Source organism: Bos javanicus, chromosome 3 (genome assembly GCF_032452875.1).
Source record: "Bos javanicus breed banteng chromosome 3, ARS-OSU_banteng_1.0, whole genome shotgun sequence".
Taxonomy (NCBI): domain Eukaryota; kingdom Metazoa; phylum Chordata; class Mammalia; order Artiodactyla; family Bovidae; genus Bos; species Bos javanicus.
The window spans coordinates 69,337,721-69,359,060 of NC_083870.1; the positions used below are offsets into that span (position 1 = coordinate 69,337,721).

Below are 21,340 nucleotides of genomic sequence, written 5' to 3' on the forward strand. Positions count from 1 at the left end.
CCTGCCTGAGGACAGTCTCTGGATTAAACCTTCTGGCTAATTCTGTTATCTTAAAATGTAAATTATGGGAGTAGGTCTGGTGAGGTCTTTACAACCTCCAGACATTCTTTGGATTCATTGGAGAGTATATAACTTCATTGCTAACACTAGCAAGGGGGTACTCTTTCTGCCCCCTTCTGATGCCTATGTCAGAAGCTTTCTCTATCTCCTTTATACTTTAATAAAACTTTATTACACACACACACAAAAACTAGATGTAGGATACCAATTATTGTTGTTCAGTTGCTAAGTCATGTCCAACTCTTTGCGACCCATGAACTGCAGCACACTAGGTTTCCCTGTCCTTCACTATGAAGAATACCAATAATCTATGTCAAAAATTTAAATGTTAGGTATCTTCAACCAAGTTAAATTCAATTTCACATGAACTCACTCATTCAAACATGTACTGAGTAGTATCTACTATTTACCAGATTATAAAGGAGGAGATGAAAATATCTTGTCTTCAAAATTTTTACAATATAACAGTAGAGATGAATACTATAGAATACTGTAATTACATATCTAAGTATTATAGTCATACATAAAGGGCTTAAAATACTATGTTTAGTTTTAGGGTATCCAGAAAGCTTCCAGAGGTGATGCTTAAATTAAGTCTCAAAAAATGAAAAGGAATACTTAGAGGATAATCAGATTCTATAACATGTATACAGATTCTATAGCATGTAAAGGAATGGTAGAAAATTAATCTGGGAAGAAAGGAAGGGAACAGATGATAAAAAACACTTTTATTATACTAAGTTAAATTTTTATCTGGTAGAAAGAACAGGAGCCTCTTAAGGCTCTTCAACAGAGGTGTGACAAGATGTAAACAGTAATGGATAAAGGGATAAGTTCAGTTCAGTTCAGTCATTCAGTTGTGTCCGACTCTTTGCCACCCCATGGACTGCAGCACACCAGGCCTCACTGTCCATCACCAACTCCTGGAGTCTACTCAAACTCATGTCCATTGAGTCAGTGATGCCACCAATCATCTCATCCTCTGTCGTCCCCTTCTCCTCGTACCTTCAATCTTTCCCAGCATCGGGGTCTTTTCAAATGAGTCAGCTCTTCGCATCAGATGGCCAAAGTATTGGAGTTTCAGCTTCAGCATCAGTCCTTCCAATGAATATTCAGGACTGATCTCCTTTAGGATGGACTGGTTGGATCTCCTTACAGTCCAAGGGACTCTCAAGAGTCTTCTCCAACACCACAGTTCAAAAGCATCAATTCTTCGGTGCTCAGCTTTCTTTACAGTCCACTTCTCACATTCATACATGGATGTATGGACTACTGGAAAAACCATTGCCTTGACTAGACAGACCCTTTGTTGGGAAAGGAATGTCTCTGCTTTTTAATATGCTACCTAGGTTGGTCATAATTTTTCTTTCAAGGAGCAAGCATCTTTTAATTTCATGGCTGCAATCACCATCTGCAGTGATTTTGGAGCCCAAAAAAATAAAGTCTGACACTGTTTGCACTGTTTCCCCATCTATTTCCCATAATGTGATGGACCAGATGCCATGATCTTAGTTTTCTGAATGTTGAGCTTTAAGTCAACTTTTTCGCTCTCCTCTTTCACTTTCATCAAGAGGCTCTTTAGCTCTTCTTCACTTTCTGCCACCACATCTGCATATCTGAGGTGACTGATATTTCTCCCGGCAATCTTGATTCCAGCTTGTGCTTCATCCAGCCCAATAATGTTTCTCATGACATACTCTGCATATAAGTTAAATAAGCAGGGTGACAATATACACCCTTGATGTACTCCTTTTCCTATTTGGAACCCGTCTGTTGTTCCACGTCCAGTTCTAACTGTTTCTTCCTGACCTGCATACAGATTTCTCAAGAGGCAGGGATGGTAGAAAGCATATAGATTTCCCAAGAGGATAAAGGAATGGTGAAGGGTGAACAATGGGTTGCTGGAGTTCATTCACGTTTACTAGGTGACGGGAACTGTGAATAAAAGGCCTGAAGACACAAGTTCCTCACCCTTAAGGTACTTAAGTCCAAAGAGAGAAACCTTAACAGTTCATTTTAATTCAAAGTAGTAAGGGACCATAAGGACATTAGAAATGACTACTTAGACCTATAGAAGGGTGGGAGGTGAGTGATAAGGAGGGTAAAAAGAATACTTTCAGAGGAGATACAATAAATACTCATTGGAGGAGATAAGTCTTGAAGGACAAATAAATGAGGCAAGCAGATCTAGGCACAGAAGAATGAAATAGCATTGTGCAGGGCAAAGTACCAGCAGTTCAGGTGTCTTTCAGTCAGTAAGTCACGTACGACTCTTTGCAACCCCATGGATTGCGCACGCCAGGCTTCCCTGTCCTTCAATATCTCCCGGAGTTTGCTCAAATTCATGTCCATTGAGTAGGTGATGCTGTATCTAACCATCTCATCCTCTGTAACCCCCTTCTCTTTTTGCTTCAGTCTTTCCCAGCATCACGGTCTTTTCCAATGAGTCAGCTTTTGGAATCAGGAAGCCAAAGTATTGGAACTCCAGCTTAAGCATCAGACCTTCCAATGAATATTCAAGGCTCGTTTCCTTTAGGACTGACTGGTTTGATCTCCCTGTAGTCCAAAGGACTCCTAAGAGTCTTCTTTAGCACCACAATTCGAAGGCATCAATGTATTTATTTTTTTTATCAATTATTTAAGTCTTGCCAAAAAGAATGTCTAAGAGTTAAGTCCATGTAGGAAGGTAAAGGTCAGATCTAAACATAGATCATACAGATCATAGCATTAGCACTGTTAATTTATATAAAACTTACTCTTGACTTAAATTGCCAAATCAGTCTCTCCATTGGTGCTAAGGTTTGGTATACTCACCGAATAGCCTATTAAGTCTCCAGTTCCAGGCTTTACCTCTCCCCTGACCTTTACCTTATCACATGGATTTATCTATTAGACATTCTTCTTGGTAATAAATACCTTAAGCAAAATGTGTCCCAAACAAAATTATTTCCTGTCCATTCTTCACTACTTCTCTCTAGATTATCTAAAAGTGGCACTAGTGGTAAAGAATTCACTGGCCAATGCAAGTGATGCTAGGGATGCGGGTTCAATCCCTGGGTTGGGAAGATCCCCTGGAGTAGGGAATGGCAACTCACTCCAGTATTCTTGCTTGGAAAATCCCATGGACAGAAGAGCCTGGAGGCTATAATCTATGGGGTCACAAAAAGTCAGACGTGACTGACCACGGTATCTAAAATGAAAGTGATGAAACCATTCTACTCTGTACTTATCACACCATGTTAGAGTACTATATTTAACTCTATGATATTTTTGAGTCACCTTTAAGAAGGTGATAGGACTTTATTGTGAAAAAAAGATGAAAAAAATTGTCTCTAATTAGCTTAGAAAAGATAAGATTCACACGATAGCCATAATCAAATAGCTGAAGGGTTATATAGGCAAGGGAAAGAATTTGAATTGATAGGAGAAAACTACTATGAAATTATTCAAATGTACTGAACACCTATTATGGTATCAGGCGGTGAAATGATAAAAAGAAATGACACAATCCTTTTCCTCAGGAGCATATAATCTAGAAAAGCTTTCTAATGGTCAGAGATACTCCCAAATGCAGCTGCTTCAGGAGCCTGTGACTCCCAGATATAAAAACATGAGCTAGATGGCCTTTTCACAGATATGTGATAGAGCAAATTCAGATGACACATAAAACTAACTAGATTACTCTTCTACCTGGAGATTCGAAGATGTTTTCAGCATCATAACAACAACAAAAAAGTATTATACAAATGAACTGTTCAGAAAAAATAACGCTTTAAAATACCAAAATTTTACGTATTGATAACGTTGGGAATTTTTCACGTGAAATGTGCTATTAGACATTTCTCTGGTTTATAACGTATAGTTTTTAGAGCTTATGAAGTGTATGGGTTTGTGTGTTTCTATACCAAATGGATGGTTTTTGTCTTATTTGATTGCCACAGAGTAATTTAATTTTATTTTTTTTCAGCAGAAGCCACTTTTGCTTCCATTGCAACTTGTCTTCACTACCACAATGTAAGTCAAGAAAATTAGTATTTATTTTTATATAAATATATTAAAATAATATTCTTAAAATAATATTAAAAGATTGTCTTAAAGATATTAATTTAATATTCTTAAAGATATTAATATTCTTAAAATAATATATTAAAATATTAAGAGAATATATTACAATAATATTCCTTTATTTATGAAGAATTTATGTTGTATAATTGTATAAATCCTATGATACAATAATACAAATATAATAATACAATTTGGGTAAGGATCTGAGGGTCTACCAGTCTGCTGTGAGCAGGAGCCCAGTTTTATTCACTGTTTTATTCTAAGTCTACCTGGTACACAGTATTCAAAAAATTAGAAGAATGAGAATAACATTACAAGCTTATTAGTGATGATGCCACCACCTTATCTTTGTAGAGTTTACTAAGCAATTTTTCATTGTTCTCTATTAAATTACTAACTTTTTTGGTCTTACACTCTAAAGGGACTGGAGGTAGTTTATATAATACATGTTTTTTTAAAAAATCACACTGAAGTAAAAGTAAACTAGAAGAATAACATACTATAACACATGCTTTGAGGTTCAGAAAATTATTAACAGAGGACTATAAAACTGACTCTATGCTTCCTACTTACCAAAACAAAAAAATACTACCTGTAAGTGTAAACTGGCATATAGCAAGGAATTCAGATATTAAGTGAATGGATGGATGAATGAATGGCAGTTAAAGAGAAACAGTTTCCCCTGTATTAGGTATGAAAGAAATTTCTCTATTACATTGCAAAAGGGACACTATGTGAAGATATTATTATAAAAATATAAGTACTGTATCTTACTGTATCTTTCTAAGATGTTATATGCTCTATTTTCAGAAGAGATTTTGAAGCTAAGTAACTATATAAGATCCTACTGCTACTACATTGCTTGAAGCCAGGTCTTGGGACCTCAACTTCAGCATTGCTTCAGTTACATTTCAGCTATTAATACTTCCCAGTTCCACTGGAAATGTATGGTTTTGTGACAAGAGTTTTCTTTACCACTGCTAGGTTTTTTCAGACACTTCAAAGTTCTTAGACCATGTTTGGACAAATAAGTTTACTGAAGGTCTTGCTTATGACAAGCTTGTTCCAACAGTCTAATACTTGTTTCTAGTCATCTAATACTGTATATATTTTAGGTATATGCTGTTTAAAAAATTTAACCCAATTTTTAAAAAAGAAAATGGTGGTTTCTTATTATTTTAATATATATATATACAATAATACAATTAGTTTTGATTTTTGGAAAATTTTTCTGTACTAAGTGGTATTGAAAATTAATTATACAGCTCCTTGCTCTGTGATAACCTAGAGGGGTGGGATGGAGGGAGTAGGAGGAAGGTCTAAGAGGCGGGGATATATGTGTTGTGTTCATATATCTGATACACTTTATTATACAGCAGAAACTAACACAACACTGTAAAGCAATTATACTCTAATCAAAAAAATAATTATAGTGTTACCCTTATTTATTTCTGTTCTCATATCCTCAAGAAGAGTATAACTGATCACATGATCTGGCAAGAGATTAAATCTTACAAATAGGTACCAACCCTGTAAAGTTAAAGCCAAAGACTTATCTTTTTCTGTATAAATTTTTACCATGACATTATTTTTAAAAGCAACAATCTAAGGAATTTAAATATTCAATAATATGGACTAGTGAAATAATTTATAGTACATCAATTAGATAGCATATTTTGAAGTAATAAATATCACAGTATTTAAAAAGTAGAACATAAAAATGCTTATTAAAAAGGATATAAAACTGCACATATGACCATAACTGTGAAAAATACATCTGTGTGTATTAAAAAATCAAATAGAGTATACAATAATACAGTAAGACAGTTATACCAGTTAACTTCATATCTGAGGGATTACAGACATTTTTGCTCCTCTTTGTATCTTTCTAAATCTTCTATGTCATTTTTATAATCAGAAAAAATTTTTAAATATTAATTTCTAGAAAGTTTAAACAAAACACAATAGTACTATAATTTTATAAATGTTATTGGGCATTAACTGAAACTTAGTATAAATTAAGCAATACTTTGAAATAATACACCTATTGATTATTTTCATTTTCACCCTTGGCTTCATATTTGACTACATCAATTGCACTAGATACATATTTGAGTATATATTATGAGCTAGAAGAGGGAAAATGTACAGCAAACCGTTATTAATTCAGAGATCAGAATACTTTAGGGACTAGAATGAATATATTTTTACATATGTTAAATGTATGAATAACAAACAAAACTGTCAAAGAAATGTTTAAAATACTTAAACTACTTTTAAAAGACTTTAATATTTTAGAAATACCTATTTATAACTAATAAGATAATTACAAATACTCTTATCAGTGCATTAAGTTCTTCTAACCATCTCTCTATGCTACAATTTTTTAGCTTGTTTCTAACATTTTATACATTATGAGAAAAGAACTTGGATGTTTCACACAATTCTTAGATAATATTGAGATTTAGCCTTCTAAGAAACTTTCATTTGTTGAAACAAATTGACAATTAAGTAGGAAATACATATAAATGTCTTTTATTAGTTTGCCTGAAATTTAGGCCCTGAAATAAATTTAAAACATTTATTTTCAAATATTACTTTCTACTCTTTCAGACTGATTCTCACAAGTAGCTCAAAACTAATAACCATTTACTATGTTTCAGTATCACCATCAGACCTTAGATTGAAATCTGTTTGACTAATACCCAAAAGAGAAAGAAAAAAATCCTTATGTAAAGTCACTTTCAAAATAAAAATTCAGTATGCATGTGTGTAAAATGTATGAAAATATCTTTTTTAAAAAAATCCAATTTAAAAATTAGTTGAGTAACTCTCAGAAAATTAAATAAAATCTATAACTCTCCTCCTGAAGTCAGTCATCCAACAGTTATCTTTTCAGTCATATTAATTTCTTATTAGTTCAATAAACTATTAGTTCAAACACCTAGAATTATATATTCGATCTGAACTTCCTGACACACAACCACTCAGTTCAAGAGCTCCAGAGTGCTCCATTAAGTAGATATTTCTTGCCTGGAAATAAGTTAGAGGATTCTTACGATACTTTTCTGGCATCCTAGAAACATTATAAGTAGGTTTCTTTTTTCTGGAAACAGGCAAGAGAACAATTTTATGAAACTTTTTGGCATCCCAGAAACACTACTGTACTTAAATATGTTGCTTTTGTCTTAATGTGTTATATGGCCCAATGTATATATACAGACTGAAAAGGAAAGAGAGCATGCTTATTCCTTTCTTCTTCTATTTTTATTCCTTTCTTAAATGTGAAATAAAGTAGCTGCTGCATATACTCACACACATTAATGGCTCCTCAGTCATTCTCCCCAAATATTTCTTTTGTTGTTGATCATTTCCAGCAATAATAACAGGCATTTGCTGTCAACCAAAGGAAAGTGACATTAAAAAAGCAAGATATTTTAAAATTAGGTATGTCAATTCTTTCTTTATTTCTAGCCTTGCTGCACAGCTTGTGAGGTTTTAGTTTCCCAACCAGGGACTGAACCCAGGCCCTTGGAGCAGTGAAAACTCAGAGTTGAAACCACTGGACATCCAGGGAATTCCTAGTAAATTCAAATATAACACTACAATTCAAAACAAGACAACTATTTTTCCCCAAGTGTAAGCCCAAAGAAATGGCCTTTATTCTGCCTCTAAGTCAGAGAGCTAACACCACAAGGATATAAATCTGTTAATCCAAGTATGCACATAAAACTAAGTTATATAGGACTTGTTGGTAACGTAATATGTAAACATCTACTGTAGTAAAATGCACAGATAAATAATTAAATTTATAATAAATGACATGGTACATATGATCAGGTCTCCTAAGACTTATTCACTAAACTTCAGCACTGCCAGCAGTGGCAGCAAGTCATCCCAATCTTTTTCCTGAATGACCTTATCTAAGAATTGCCACTGAAGCCACAGCCAAAGTGTACAGTTTCCCCACAAGGACAGGCAGGACTCCAAGTACTAATGACAACATGGTCAGAACAATCAACTCATGGAGTAAAAATCCAGGCTTCATTGCAGAACCTTGTGTTGTTGTTTTTTTTAGAAGAAAACTGTGTTCTGCCAACTAACCTAACCTAGCAGGGCTTTTTCATTAACAACAGCTCGGTTAGCCAATTAATTTTCTAAATAACTTACCCCTAGAGAATTTGCTTCAATAGCAGTCTGAACCCCTGTACATCCATAAGCCAATTCTTCAGAAATTAAACAGCTATCAAAAGTTCCAAGTCCAAGACCTCCTACAATATCAAAATGTTTTAAGAGCCCATTGTAATACATAGCATATCTCAACAGAAATAAAGGCAAATTATTTAAATGACTTGCAATATAATATAACAATTAGGTTAACTTAATCTTAAAAGTAAATTTACAAATACAGTATCTATAACATAAGAAACTAAAAGATTTTGGGCCAATACAGTAACAAAGTATACTTTGTTATATAAAGCTAAAATTAGTTTTAAAATTTCAAAAAGCTCTCTTACTATTTGTAATGTGGACCTGTCTTCCTGCTTCACCTTGATTTTGCAAAAATTTGATTCAACTTTGCTAAAAGTTTGACCCTTTAAGGAAAGGAGTGAAAGGACGTCTCAATTAAATGTAAAATTGAAAGTAGAATTTAAAAGCAACAACTCAACCAACCTAGACAGAGAAGTTAACAAGGATTAAGTTAACATTGTGATTTAATCACTAGGTTTACTCGGACTCTTACGAACCCATGGGGTGTAGCCTGCCAGGTTCCTCTGTCCATGGAATTCTCCAGGCAAGAATATTTGAGTGGTTTGCATTTCCTACTCCAGGGATGTTCCTGACCCAGAGATTGAACTTGAGTCTCCAGCATTCCAGGCAGATTCTTTACCATCTGAGCTACCAGGGAAACCCCACTTTGGAACCAATTACAAAGAAGGAAGAATGCCTCTGATTGTTGAGTACAAGGCTTCTAAAAGCTGGCAAACATTGAAGTCTACACAGGGGCTGCTGCTGCTGCTGCTAAGTCGCTTCAGTGGTGTCCGACTCTGTGCGACCCCAGAGACGGCAGCCCACCAGGCTCCGCCGTCCCTGGGATCCTCCAGGCAAGAACACTGGAGTGGGTTGCCATTTCCTTCTCCAATGCATGAAAGTGAAAAGTGAAAGTGAAGTTGCTCAGTCATGTCCAACTCTTCTCGACCCCATGGACTGCAGCCCACAGGCTCCTCTGTCCACGGGATTTTCCAGGCAAGAGTACTGGAGTGGGTTGCCATTGCCTTCTCCACTATACAGGGGCACATAGGTACAAAACCATTTAATGGTGACAAATATTTGAAAGAATGACTGAACAGAGTTTTAGAGTTTTCTTCTTCATGTGCATGCTAGGATTAAAAATGTAAAGAAAGCTTACCACAACTTTCTGGAATGTGTGTATTCATTAAACCAAGCTCCCAGGCTCTTTTAATTAATGGGACAGGGTACTGAAAGAAATATAGTAATAATAGAGAAAAAAGTTATATTTAAAATCTACTTATATTTAAAATCTTGTAAAATTTGTCAAAGACTTTCACTCCTTAAAGTGAATATACCTACCTCGCCGGTTTTATCATATTCTGCAGCAAGTGGAATTATTTCCTCCCTGGCAAATTTACGAGCAGTAGCTTGAAATTCTTTCTGTTGTTCAGTGAATTCTAAGGGAAAGTTATTTTTTAAATACTTAAATAGGACAATGAGTTGAGAAAATGAAGTCAGTATGTAGATATTTATAATTATAATGGAGACTTTCACCTTTGATAGCCAGAAAGTTACAACGCAATGTGCTTTCAGACTACTCAAGATTTCACTGTACCATATAATTAAATCTATGTCAATATTAATGCCAAAAAGGTAGGTTAAGATTTCTCGCTTTTACAAATGAGTAACAGATACAAACAAGTTTTTCTCTTCCCAGTATTTAAGTAAAAACAATTTTTCTTACTTATTCTTAACTCCGAAGCAGAATCATCATGAAAGAAAGTGAAAGTGAAGTAGCTCAGTCACGTCTGACTTTTTTGCAACCCTGTGGACTGTAGCCTACCAGGCTCCTCCCTCCATGGGATTCTCCAGGTAAGAATACTGGAGTGGGTTGCCACTTCCTTCTCCAGGGGATCTTTCCAACCCAGGGATCGAACCCTGGTCTCCCGCATTGCAGGCAGATGCTTTAACCTCTGAGCCACCAGGGAAGCCCAAAGATTGTCACGTTTACTAATACTGAAATGAAACTAAAATGACCTCAAGAATCAATCTAATTAGGGAGGTAAGACATGACCAGTGACCATACACCAATAAAACTTGTACAAAATACCATATAAGAATACCATAACTCAATCTTACTCCTCCTTTAAACTCAGATAACTTAAGTTTATAAAGATTTTCCAGGCAAGAGTACTGGAGTGGGGTGCCATTGCCTTCTCCGAAGGAGCCCAAAGCAACTGACAAAAGTGGTGGGAAGGCTTCTTAAATTAATGAAAGAAATAGGGTGGCTGGACCAAGCACAGAAGCCAATTACTACTAATTTTTGCAATTCCACACTAACATGCAGTTTTATTATAGTTGCATCCAACATTAAAGGATAGGTAAAATTTAAGAGCAATATATGATGTTTTGGGCAAGAAGAATGAAAGAAAAGGCAGAAAGGTAAGAATGAAAAATAAGAATTTTAGGACTATAGCAATAACTTGTATAGGGATGTGTGAAATAAAATATAAAAGACATTAGAAATTTGGTATTCAATAGCATTTTACAGATAAAATGCAGAGTTCCAGAGAATATCAAGAAGAGATAGGAAAGCCTTCTTAAATGAACAATGAAAAGTAGAGAAAAACAATAAAATAGGAAAGACTAGAGATCTCTTGAAGAAAACTGGATATATTGAGGGAACATTTCATGCAAGGATGGGCATGATAAAGGACAAAAATGGTAAAGACCTAACAGAAGCAGAAGAGGTGGTAAGAATACACAGAAGAACTATACCAAAAAGGTCTTAATGACCCAGATAACCACAATGGTGTGGTCACTCACCTAGAGTCAGATATCCTGGAGTGTGAAGTCAAGCAGGGCTTAGGAAGTATCACCACCAACAAAGCTAGTTGAAGTGATGGAATTCCAGCTGAGCTATTTCAAATCCTAAAAAATGATGCTGTTAAAGTGCTGCACTCAATATGTTAACAAAATTTGGAAAATTCAGCAGTGGCCACAGGACTGGAAAAGGTCAGTTTTCATTCCAATCCCAAAGAAGGGCAATGTTCAAACTACTATATGATTGCATTCATTCTGCATCCTAGTAAGGTTATGCTCAAAATCCTTCAAGCTAGGCTTCAGCAGTATATGAACTGAGAACTTCCAGATATTCAAGCTGGATTTAGAAAAAGCAGAGGAACCAGAGATCAAAATGCCAACATTCGTTGGATCATAGAGAAAGCAAGGGAATTCCAAAAAATATCTACTTCTGCTTTGTTGACTACACAAACGTCTTTGACTGTGTGGATCACAACATACTGTGGAAAATTCTTAAAGAGACAGGAATACCAGACTACCTTACCTATCTCCTGAGAAACCTGTATGCAGGTCAAGAAGCAATAGTTAAAACCTTACATGGAACAATGAACTGGTTCCAAATTGAGAAAGGACTACATCAAGGCTATATATTGTCACTGTGTTTATTTAATTTATATGCAGGGTACATCATGTGAAATACTGGACTGAAATACTGGCTGGATGAATCCTAAATTGTAATCAAGATCACCGGGAGAAATATCAACAACCTCAGATATGCAGATGATACCACTCTAATGGTAGAAAGTGAAGAGGAACTAAGGAGTCTCTTGATGAGGGTGAAAGAGGAGAGTGAAAAAGCTGGTTTAAAATTCAGCATTCAAAAAATGAAGATGATGGCATCCAGTCCCATCACTTAATGGCAAATAGAAGGGGAAAAAGTAGAAGCAGTAACAGATTTTTTTTTTCCCCTTGGATTCCACTGCTGATGGTGACTACAGCCATGAAATTAAAAGATGCTTGCTCCTTGGAAGGAAAGCTATGACAAATCTAGGCAGCATATTAAAAAGCAAAGACACTACTTTGCCCAACAAAGGTCCATCTAGTCAAAGCTATGGTTTTTCCAGTAGTCATGTATGGATGTGAGAGTTAGATCATACAGAAGGCAGAGCGCTGGAGAATTGATGCTTTTGAATTATGCTGGAGAAAATTCTTGAAGAGTCCCTTGGAGACCAAGGAGATCAAGCCAGTCAATCCTAAAGGAAATCAGCCCTGAATGCCCACGGACAGACTAATGTTGAAGATTCAATACTTCGGCCACTTGATGCAAAGAGCTGACTCTTTGGGAAAGACCTGGATGCTGGGAGAGATTGAAGGCGAAAGAAGAGTACAGCAGAGGATGAAATGGTTAGATAGCATTACCAACTCAATGCACAGGAATTCGAGCAAACTCTGGGAGACAGTGAAGGACAGGGAAGCCTGGCGTCCTGCAGTCCATGGGGTCAAAAAGAGTCAGACACAACTTAGCGACTGCACAACAACAACATACGAGATTGTGAGTGGCAAAGAGGTAGGGAAGGCTGGGATCTATTATGTATTGTTTGAGAACGTACTTTGATCCCATCACTATAAGCTAGGATTTTATGTATGTCATATAATTTAATCGTCAAATAAATCTTATGTTACAGATAGGTGCAATTGGTGGTCACAGGTGTTATCAATATTCCTTTACTTGACCTCCACAATCTACCTCCGAAACACTTATATTTCATCCTCTGTCACTCACCAAATCATCACAGATTCCTACTACTAGTCTCTTACTATTGGGTATGAATCTGTATGTGACAAACTGAAACTAAATAGCAATGATACCAAACCTATGTTAATATCTCAATAAGAAAATAAGAAGATACAGTGTCCCAAACTGCTATCCTCACCTTGCTTTGAAATTTTCACTTCTGTTAAAAAAAACTTTATATGGATGCTAACAATCTTAAAAAATAAAAAATAAAAATGTTAACCCTAGGGAGTTTTGAGTTTTCTATTTCTTTCAGGGTATGACTTGTATCTCAGCTGCCTTTTAACTTTTTTTCTGAGACCAAGTGAATTGAGAAAATCAGTTTTTAAACTAGAGAAATGGCAATGCTTCTGAAGCAAGAAGCACTCTAGGGGGCAAAGGATGCTAAAGAAAGGTGTTATTATTTCAAATTCTTTGCCTGGTTTTCATTTTCAAAAGAAAAGGGGAAGGCAAATGTTATTCTGTTTTCCCCCAACACCACATGGCTCCCCAATCCCAAGACTAAGAACCATATTTAGCACCAAACTGCTGTTCCATATATGATAGCCAAACAAGACTCTGGCTTATTAGTAGATACCTAGCAATGTGTATCTAATAGTGTTTAAAAAGTATTTGTTGTATTCATTTCTAAGTTGAAGACTATTCACATGGAACAGTGGATCTGTTATTTATGAAGATATTAAGAAGAGGTGGCAAGAATATACAGAAGAACTGTACAAAAAAGAGCTTCACAACCCAGATAATCATGATGGTATAATCACTCACCTAGAGCCAGACATCCTGGAACGTGAAGTCAAGTGGGCCTTAGAAAGCATCACTATGAACAAAGCTAGTGGAGGTGATGGAATTCCAGTTGAGCTCTTTCAAATCCTGAAAGATGATGCTGTGAAAGTGCTGCACTCAATATACCAGCAAATTTGGAAAACTCAGCAGTGGCCACAGACTGGAAAAGGTCAGTTTTCATTCCAATCCCAAAGAAAGGCAATGCCAAAGAATGCTCAAACTACCGCACAATTGCACTCATCTCACACGCTAGTAAAGTAATGCTCAAAATTCTGCAAGCCAGGCTTCAGCAGTACGTGAACCATGAACTTCCAGATGTTCACGCTAGTTTTAGAAAAGGCAGAGGAACCAGAGATCAAATTGCCAACATCCGCTGGATCATCGAAAAAGCAAGAGTTCCAGAAAAGCATCTATTTCTGCTTTATTGACTATGCAAACCCTTTGCCTGTGTGGATCACAATAAACTGTGGAAAATTCTGAAAGAGATGGCAATACCAGACCACCAGACCTGCCTCTTGAGAAACCTATATGCAGGTCAGGAAGCAACAGTTAGAACTGGACATGGAACAACAGACTGGTTTCAAATAGGAAAAGGAGTACATTAGGCTGTATATTGTCACCCTGCTTATTTAACTTACATGCAGAGTACATCATGAGAAACGCTGGGCTGGAAGAAGCACAAGCTGGAATCAAGACTGCTGAGAGAAATATCAATAACCTCAGATATGCAGATGACACCACCCTTATGGCAGAAAGTGAAGAGGAACTAAAAAGCCTCCTGATGAAGGTGAAAGAGAGAGTGAAAAAGTTGGCTTAAAGCTCAACATTCAGAAAATGAAGATCATGGCATCTGGTCCCATCACTTCATGGCAGATAGATGGGGAAACAGTGGAAACAGTGTCAGACTTAATTTTTGGGGGCTCCAAAATCACTGTAGATGGTGATTGCAGCCATGAAATTAAAAGACGCTTACTCCTTGGAAGGAAAGTTATGACCAACCTAGACAGCATGTTGAAAAGCAGAGATATTACTTTGCCAACAAAGGTCCGTCTAGTCAAGGCTATGGTTTTTCCTGTGGTCATGTACGGATGTGAGAGTTGGACTATAAAGAAAGCTGAGTGCTGAAGAATTGATGCTTTTGAACTGTGGTGTTGGAGAAGACTCTTGAGAGTCCCTTGGACTGCAAGGAGATCCAACCAGTCCATGCTAAAGGAGATCAGTCTTGGGTGTTCTTTGGAAGGACTGTTGCTGAAGCTGAAACTCCAATACTTTGGCCACCTCATGCGAAGAGTTGACTCACTGGAAAAGACCCTGATGCTGGGAGGGATTGGGGGTAGGAGAAGGGGATGGCAGAGGATGAGATGGCTGGATGGCATCACCAATGTGATGGACATGAGTCTGAGTGAACTCCGGGGTTGGTGATGGACAGGGAGGCCTGGCGTGCTGTGATTCATGGGGTCGCAAAGAGTTGGACACGACTGAGCGACTGAACTGAACTGATATACTGAAAAATGGCAGGAATATATATACATGCTGCTAATACAGATGTATGTATAGGGAACTACAGCTGAAGAAGAAAACAAGATCAGAAAGGATGGCTGTGACTAACAGTGAACAATCTACGGATGGTGACAGACATTACTAAGTTTGTTTACAAACATATTCCAGATAATTACATATAAAAAGTCACATATATGGACTTCTCTGTTGATCCAATAGTTAAGACTCCAGCTTCCATTGCAGGGAATACGGGTGTAATCCCTGGTCGGGGAACTAAGATCCCATATGCCATGTGGCAGCCAATAATAAATAAATAATGAAATAGAAAGTCTTTTAAAAAAAGTTTCATATATATAACAAATACAAGTTTAAAGTCAAACACAAAACAAAATATATACCAAAACTAAATCCTGATCCTGGCTCACGTTGTAGGGCAGTTTTTGTATGTTGTGATCTCCAGTCAAAATGAGAAAGACTTCTCAGTACCTGTAAAGAATATTTTTATTACAATAAGTTTGGGAATTTAAACATCAGTCAAGTAGAATACTGATAAGCATTTACAAGTAAACAGAGCAACTTGTTTGACCATATTCAGGAACACAGTTTAAGTCATTACTTAAATGCCTTCAACCATAATTTGATTTTTGTATTAAGTCAATTATCAGATGTTTTAACACCTATCATAAAGGAAATTCTTCTTTAAAAAATGCAATGCAAATAAAACTAATCAGTAGCTTTGCACTACTAAAATGGAGTATTTCCAAGACAAGTAAGAGTCAAGGGTAGTAGTAGACTTAGAACCACTGTTTCAGAAATCTCACCTTCCAGCACCAGAACACCTTGTAACTGGGGAATTGCAATGGGGGGCAAAAATGAAATAGTATCACTCTACATTCAAGAGTTGCCTCATTCATCAACTTTGGTTCCCTGTCCCTGGCAGCCTCCCAAGAATATCTCTGGGAATCTTCCCCTTGAAGCACTCCATTTTCTAAGATACCTCACTTTAACAAAACAAATTAGCCTAAAATCATGTTATATATTTTCTTCTGTTGTCTGTAAGTATTCTTAGAATGTTCTGAGCCAAGCCAGCACACTATGGTACCCACCAGTCTTGTAAATAAAATTCTGTTGGAACACAGTCAAACCACATTGTCTATTGCTGTTATCACAGCAGAGTTGGGAAACCACATGGTCCACAAAGCCAAAAAATATTTACTCTCTTTACAAAAAAGTTTGCTAGCCCTATTTTAAACCATTACTCAACTATTTGTCTTAATTTCTGAAATCTACTCATTTCTTCAAAAAGATACATAAAAATATAATCAGATATTACTTTGCAACCTATTTTTATATTCATAGAAAGAAAGGATATAGTCAGATATTGTTCCTTTGCAATCTATTTTTATACTCATAACAGTTCAATATGCACAAAAAGTAACCATTTGCATTTATTAAAGTTATCAAACTGGAAAACATACTGGAACTCTTGAGTAAATGTTTAAGGAGAGCCAAAATTACACAATTTACAGTTTAAGGAATATGACAGAACTAAATTTTACTAAGCTAGACATTGAAAGAAAAGAGAAATTCAACAATCTACTAAAAGATGAAGGACTGAACTTATGTTTTTCAAAATCTGTGAAAAGAAACTGTCCACTTTGTAGATAACAACTTCAACTTGTAAACAGAATTACCTGCATGTGAAGTGACAATATAGACTATCAAATGTATTAATTTAAATAACCCTTTCAAAAATATATTTTATACTACAATTTTTTTTAAAATTATAGAATATAAAAATTCACATTTTCTTTGTAATTTTCATTAATTTTATTTTGGAGTTAAAACATGGTTTCTCAGGTACTCATTGTCCACCAAACCTATTCTTGTTCAGTCACATTCCATGTATTAATGCACCTGAATCTGAGTCAATCCTAAGGAATTATTTTTATTCCTATTTTGTATATGAAGAAACTGGGGCTCAGAAAGGTCAAGTAAAATTGGCCAAGGTCACTCTTCTATTAGGAACCAGGACGAAGAATTTACGATGAAGAATTCGTGCCATACTGCTATACTGCTCTTTCAAGTATCCTAATTTGCTATTAGATTCTATAAAGAAAAAAAAAAATTGCACGAAAATCAAACTAAAAACTTCTTCTAAATGTGTGTTTAGACAGCATGGCACAAAATCAGACCTCACAATATAGGTAAATGGTTTGTTGAGATTTTAAATAGGGAATTATCAGTGTATTTAAAGTAATTTACAAAGAGTTTACATATGACCCTACAGGAAAATGTGCTACATAAAACAAAGTATAAAGGTAGTTACAGCCAGGGAACAATATCCACAAACTTGTTTATTAACTTCTTTCCAAACCTGGAAAATGAGGTTAACCTTATTGGGTAACTGTCGAGATGATCAAAGTACGTTAATGTCTTGGAAGCAAAACCGTTTATAAATGCTATTAACTCTGGATTCTCTGCTATAAACACGGAATTCAAAACCTCCAAGGGCAGCAACTTTAATCAAGCATTAACTTTGCAATAATAGCACAGTTATAATTGAAAACCTTTGCATATTTCTTAGGAATTAAGAGTCTGAGTTTTATGGGAGTGTCAAAGTGGCGTAAATTTTCTGGATCAGGTTTTTCTGTATCTATTTCGTCCCCGCAACAACCCCCCCCCCCCACCTGCCCCCTCCCCGAGATTGAGAAATCCAGGTCTTTTTTCCTGGTATCAGCATGTAAAATCATTTTTTAAATCCCTCAATTTCTGCCTTCAGCACCCATTAACTTGTATAGCAATGACAAATACTGGGCAATAACCCATCAGAATTACTCTGAACCCGACACTATTTTGGTAAAAAGACATAACTTTCTCAATTATAAATAACATGTAAATGGCAATAATATTTAAAATAGCGAACTGTATCTAGTAGCTGAGACAACTTAAAATCTGTGAGACACTAGAAGAAACAGACAAGCTTCACAGAAAAGCTCTGGGATTTTCTTTTCTCCTTTATTTACATGTACACAACCTGAAAGCGCCTCCCTCCATACTGTAAAACCAAATGGATATTAATAAGTACCCTAAGGGGCACCTGCTCCATTTTCCTTTTCCTCCTTACTTGGCAGGCACCCAAGGTAAAGATTATCTGAATTCTGCACTTTGCAGCAAAAACATCACAAAAGACTTCCTTATTAGTGCAGGGACTGACAGCCAAGAGAGAGTGTCCTCCAAGAGATAAAAACTAGTTCAGCAAAAATACGGTTGTAATTTTTAGGCCCTGACCAATTAAAAGACGGGTTTACTTCGGGATATGACAGGATTCCTCCGGGAAATCTTTGGAAGGTTCTCGGGCCAGAGAAAGAAAAGAGATATTCTGAAAAGGGGACGCCATCTATATATGGGCCAATTGCCAAGGAAATACAGGAACCTGAAAACCCAGAAAGCGTTCTGTCCAACAGTGCGAGGAATGGGTGGGCGCGAAAGCCAGCGAGGGTCCAGAATCCTGGTTGCTACTACCAGGAGCGGCGGAGAAGGCAATGGCACCCACTCCAGTACTCTTGCCTGGAGAATCCCAGGGACAGAGGAGCCTAGTGGGTTGCTGTCTATAGGGTCGCACGGAGTCGGACACAACTGAAGCGACTTAGCAGCAGCAGCAACCAGGAGCGGGGTAAGAGAGGCCAAGGCGCCTGATGATTGGGCTTCTTCCTTATTACAACCTCCCACCCCGCCCGGCCCCCTCCCGAATACCACAACCCCCACTTCCCACCCGCGCCGAGCCCTGCTCTTCCTCTCACCCCGCAGCTTCGCCTAAACAGCGCGATCATGGTGACTGCCGGTCCGGTTATGCAGTCTCTAACCAGTTTGTGCCTACTCCGCGGACGCGCCTGGCTAGTGACGCCCCTGCCCTTGCCTACATTATGTCCCCGCCCATCCGCAAAAGTTGTGGGCGGGGCCTCAGTTGGAAGGGACTAGAAGGAAAACGAAAGACGGCGGAGGGGGCAGCCTGCGCGGCTTAGTTGAACGCATGCTCAATCGGCAATGGCCCCCTCTGCGGCCCCCGCCATCTTGGAGGGAGATCTAATGTGCTCTAGGTGCCTGACGGGACCCAATGAGTTTCCCTGAAAAACCCTATCTTCCCGCCGGTCCTTTGAATTAAGTCGACGAGCCCTGTTGGGGGAAGACTGAGTCTGACAGCCGTGCGGAGACAGAACCCGGAGGGGGGGGGGGGGGGGGAGCGGGGCGGGTCTGGGCAGACTGCAGGCGCCCAGCCTGAAGATTAAAGGGTCACGTACCAGGCCGAGAATCTGGGTGAGAGGGCTTGGCGAGGAGTTTGGCAGAAAGGTGTCTGCTGTTTTCGATCTTGACTTTTATCGGGAGACACCTATCAGACTCAAAGCGTTTCTGCTTCAAGGGGTCAAAGGGTACTTTTCTCTGAAACACTGCACCCAAATCAGAAGGATGTTCTGTGGATTACATCAAAGAGGAATGTAATCACTTGAGAGATCACATTTCTGAATATTCCCAAGGCTATTTATTACTATGCATGAGTGTGGAAGTACGGGTACAAGACGAACCTATCTTAAATATTCTGGCTCAGCCAGTGAACTTGAATGCCTGCCTGATTAGTTCTATTTAGACGTGATCTATGAGATAACTAGGACTTCCCTGGTTGTTCAGACGGTAAAGGCGTCTGTCTACAATGTGGGAGACCCGGGTTCGAGCCCTGGGTTGGGAAGATCCCCCTGGAGAAGGAAATGGCAATCCACTCCAGGACTATTGCCTGGAAAATCCCATGGACACAGGAGCCTGGTAGGCTACAGTCTGGGGTCGCAAAGAGTCGGATACGACTGAGCGACTTCACTGTCACTGAGATAACCGTGGTGTTACAATGCCCAGTAATTTGTAAAGCTGTGTATTTGTGAAAGCTAGTAAAAGCCCAGTGCAAGTTGAACGTATGAATGTTTCCCAGGGTTCCTAGTACTTTTCATTTTTGTTGGCACCATCGTAATTTAGGGGGCTTCTCTGATGGCTTAGATGGTAAAGAGTCTGCCTGCAGTGGAAGAGCCCTAGGGTTGGATCCCTGGATTGGAAAAATCCCGTGGAGAAGGGAATAGCTACCCGCTCTGGTATTCTTGCCTGGAGAATGCTGTGGACAGAGGAGCCTGACAGGGCTACAGTCAATGGGTTCTCAAGAAGTAGGACATGGCTGAAGACTAACATTTTCAACACTTTAAACTTTCATCCTAATTTAGGTCCTCATCGCTCACCCCTAGATTTTGAAGACCCAATACAGCCTAAATAAATAAATACGTTTTTTAAAATAAAATAACAAACTCGGTACAAAGAGAATCATCTCAGCATCATAAAGTCTTTGTTTATCTTTCTAAAATGAAAATCTGAAGGTTGCTAATTTTATCATCTTCCCTGTCTTGTTATTTGTAGGATAAAGTGAAAACCTAATTGTCTAACAGGAAAGAACTCTTAATTCCTAGCCCATCTGATTGCTCTACCTCCTATCTCTCGTAGTTCTCTAGTATGCTTTTTGCATGAACTAATCCCTCTGTACATAATACCCTGCCTCTTGGATCTCCATCTGATTTTTATTTGTCCTAAGGAAAGGCAGCTCAAATGTCACCTTTGGTGAAATTCCCAGAGCTATCTGTCAAATAAAATAATTTCTCCTGTGTGCTCTCTGTACAAACTTTTTTTTTTTTTAACTTTTTGTTTTGTATTGGGGTATAACTGATTAACAATGTTGTGATAGTTTCACATAAATAGCAAAGGGATTCAGCCATACATATACATGTATCCATTCTACCCCAAACCCCACTCCCATCCAGGCTGCCATATAACATTGAGCAAAGGTCTATGTGCTGTATAATAGATCCGTGTTTGTTATCCATTTTAAATATACCAGCGTTGTACAAACCTCTTTTATAATGTTAATAAAGGGTTAGGCCCCCACATGGCCCGGTCTCTACAGAGTTATGTACACATAGTATAAACATGAAAGTATTAAATACGAGGAATTGTAATCTTTACTTACATTTCTCCAAGAAAATTGTAGACATTCAATTTATAATCCGTGGTTCA

General features: G+C 37.5%; 1 protein-coding gene across 2 annotated transcripts in view; it reads right to left on the reverse strand.

Annotated features, from left to right (window-relative positions):
* The window catches only part of ACADM (acyl-CoA dehydrogenase medium chain), a 38,465-nt gene extending 19,294 nt beyond the window's left edge, over window positions 1–19,171 (reverse strand). Inside the window, exons 1-6 of one of the 2 annotated variants that reach the window (XM_061411558.1) lie at window positions 19,042–19,171; window positions 15,637–15,724; window positions 9,718–9,815; window positions 9,536–9,605; window positions 8,296–8,396; window positions 7,441–7,521 (exon numbers count right to left, since the gene is read on the reverse strand). In XM_061411558.1, coding sequence (XP_061267542.1) covers window positions 7,441–7,521; window positions 8,296–8,396; window positions 9,536–9,605; window positions 9,718–9,815; window positions 15,637–15,724; window positions 19,042–19,071 — 468 coding nt within the window. In that variant the 5' untranslated portion in view covers window positions 19,072–19,171. The remainder of the gene's footprint in view (window positions 1–7,440; window positions 7,522–8,295; window positions 8,397–9,535; window positions 9,606–9,717; window positions 9,816–15,636; window positions 15,725–19,041) is intronic. The other variant, XM_061411559.1, reaches the window with a different exon arrangement.
* Between the last annotated feature and the right edge of the window lie 2,169 nt (window positions 19,172–21,340).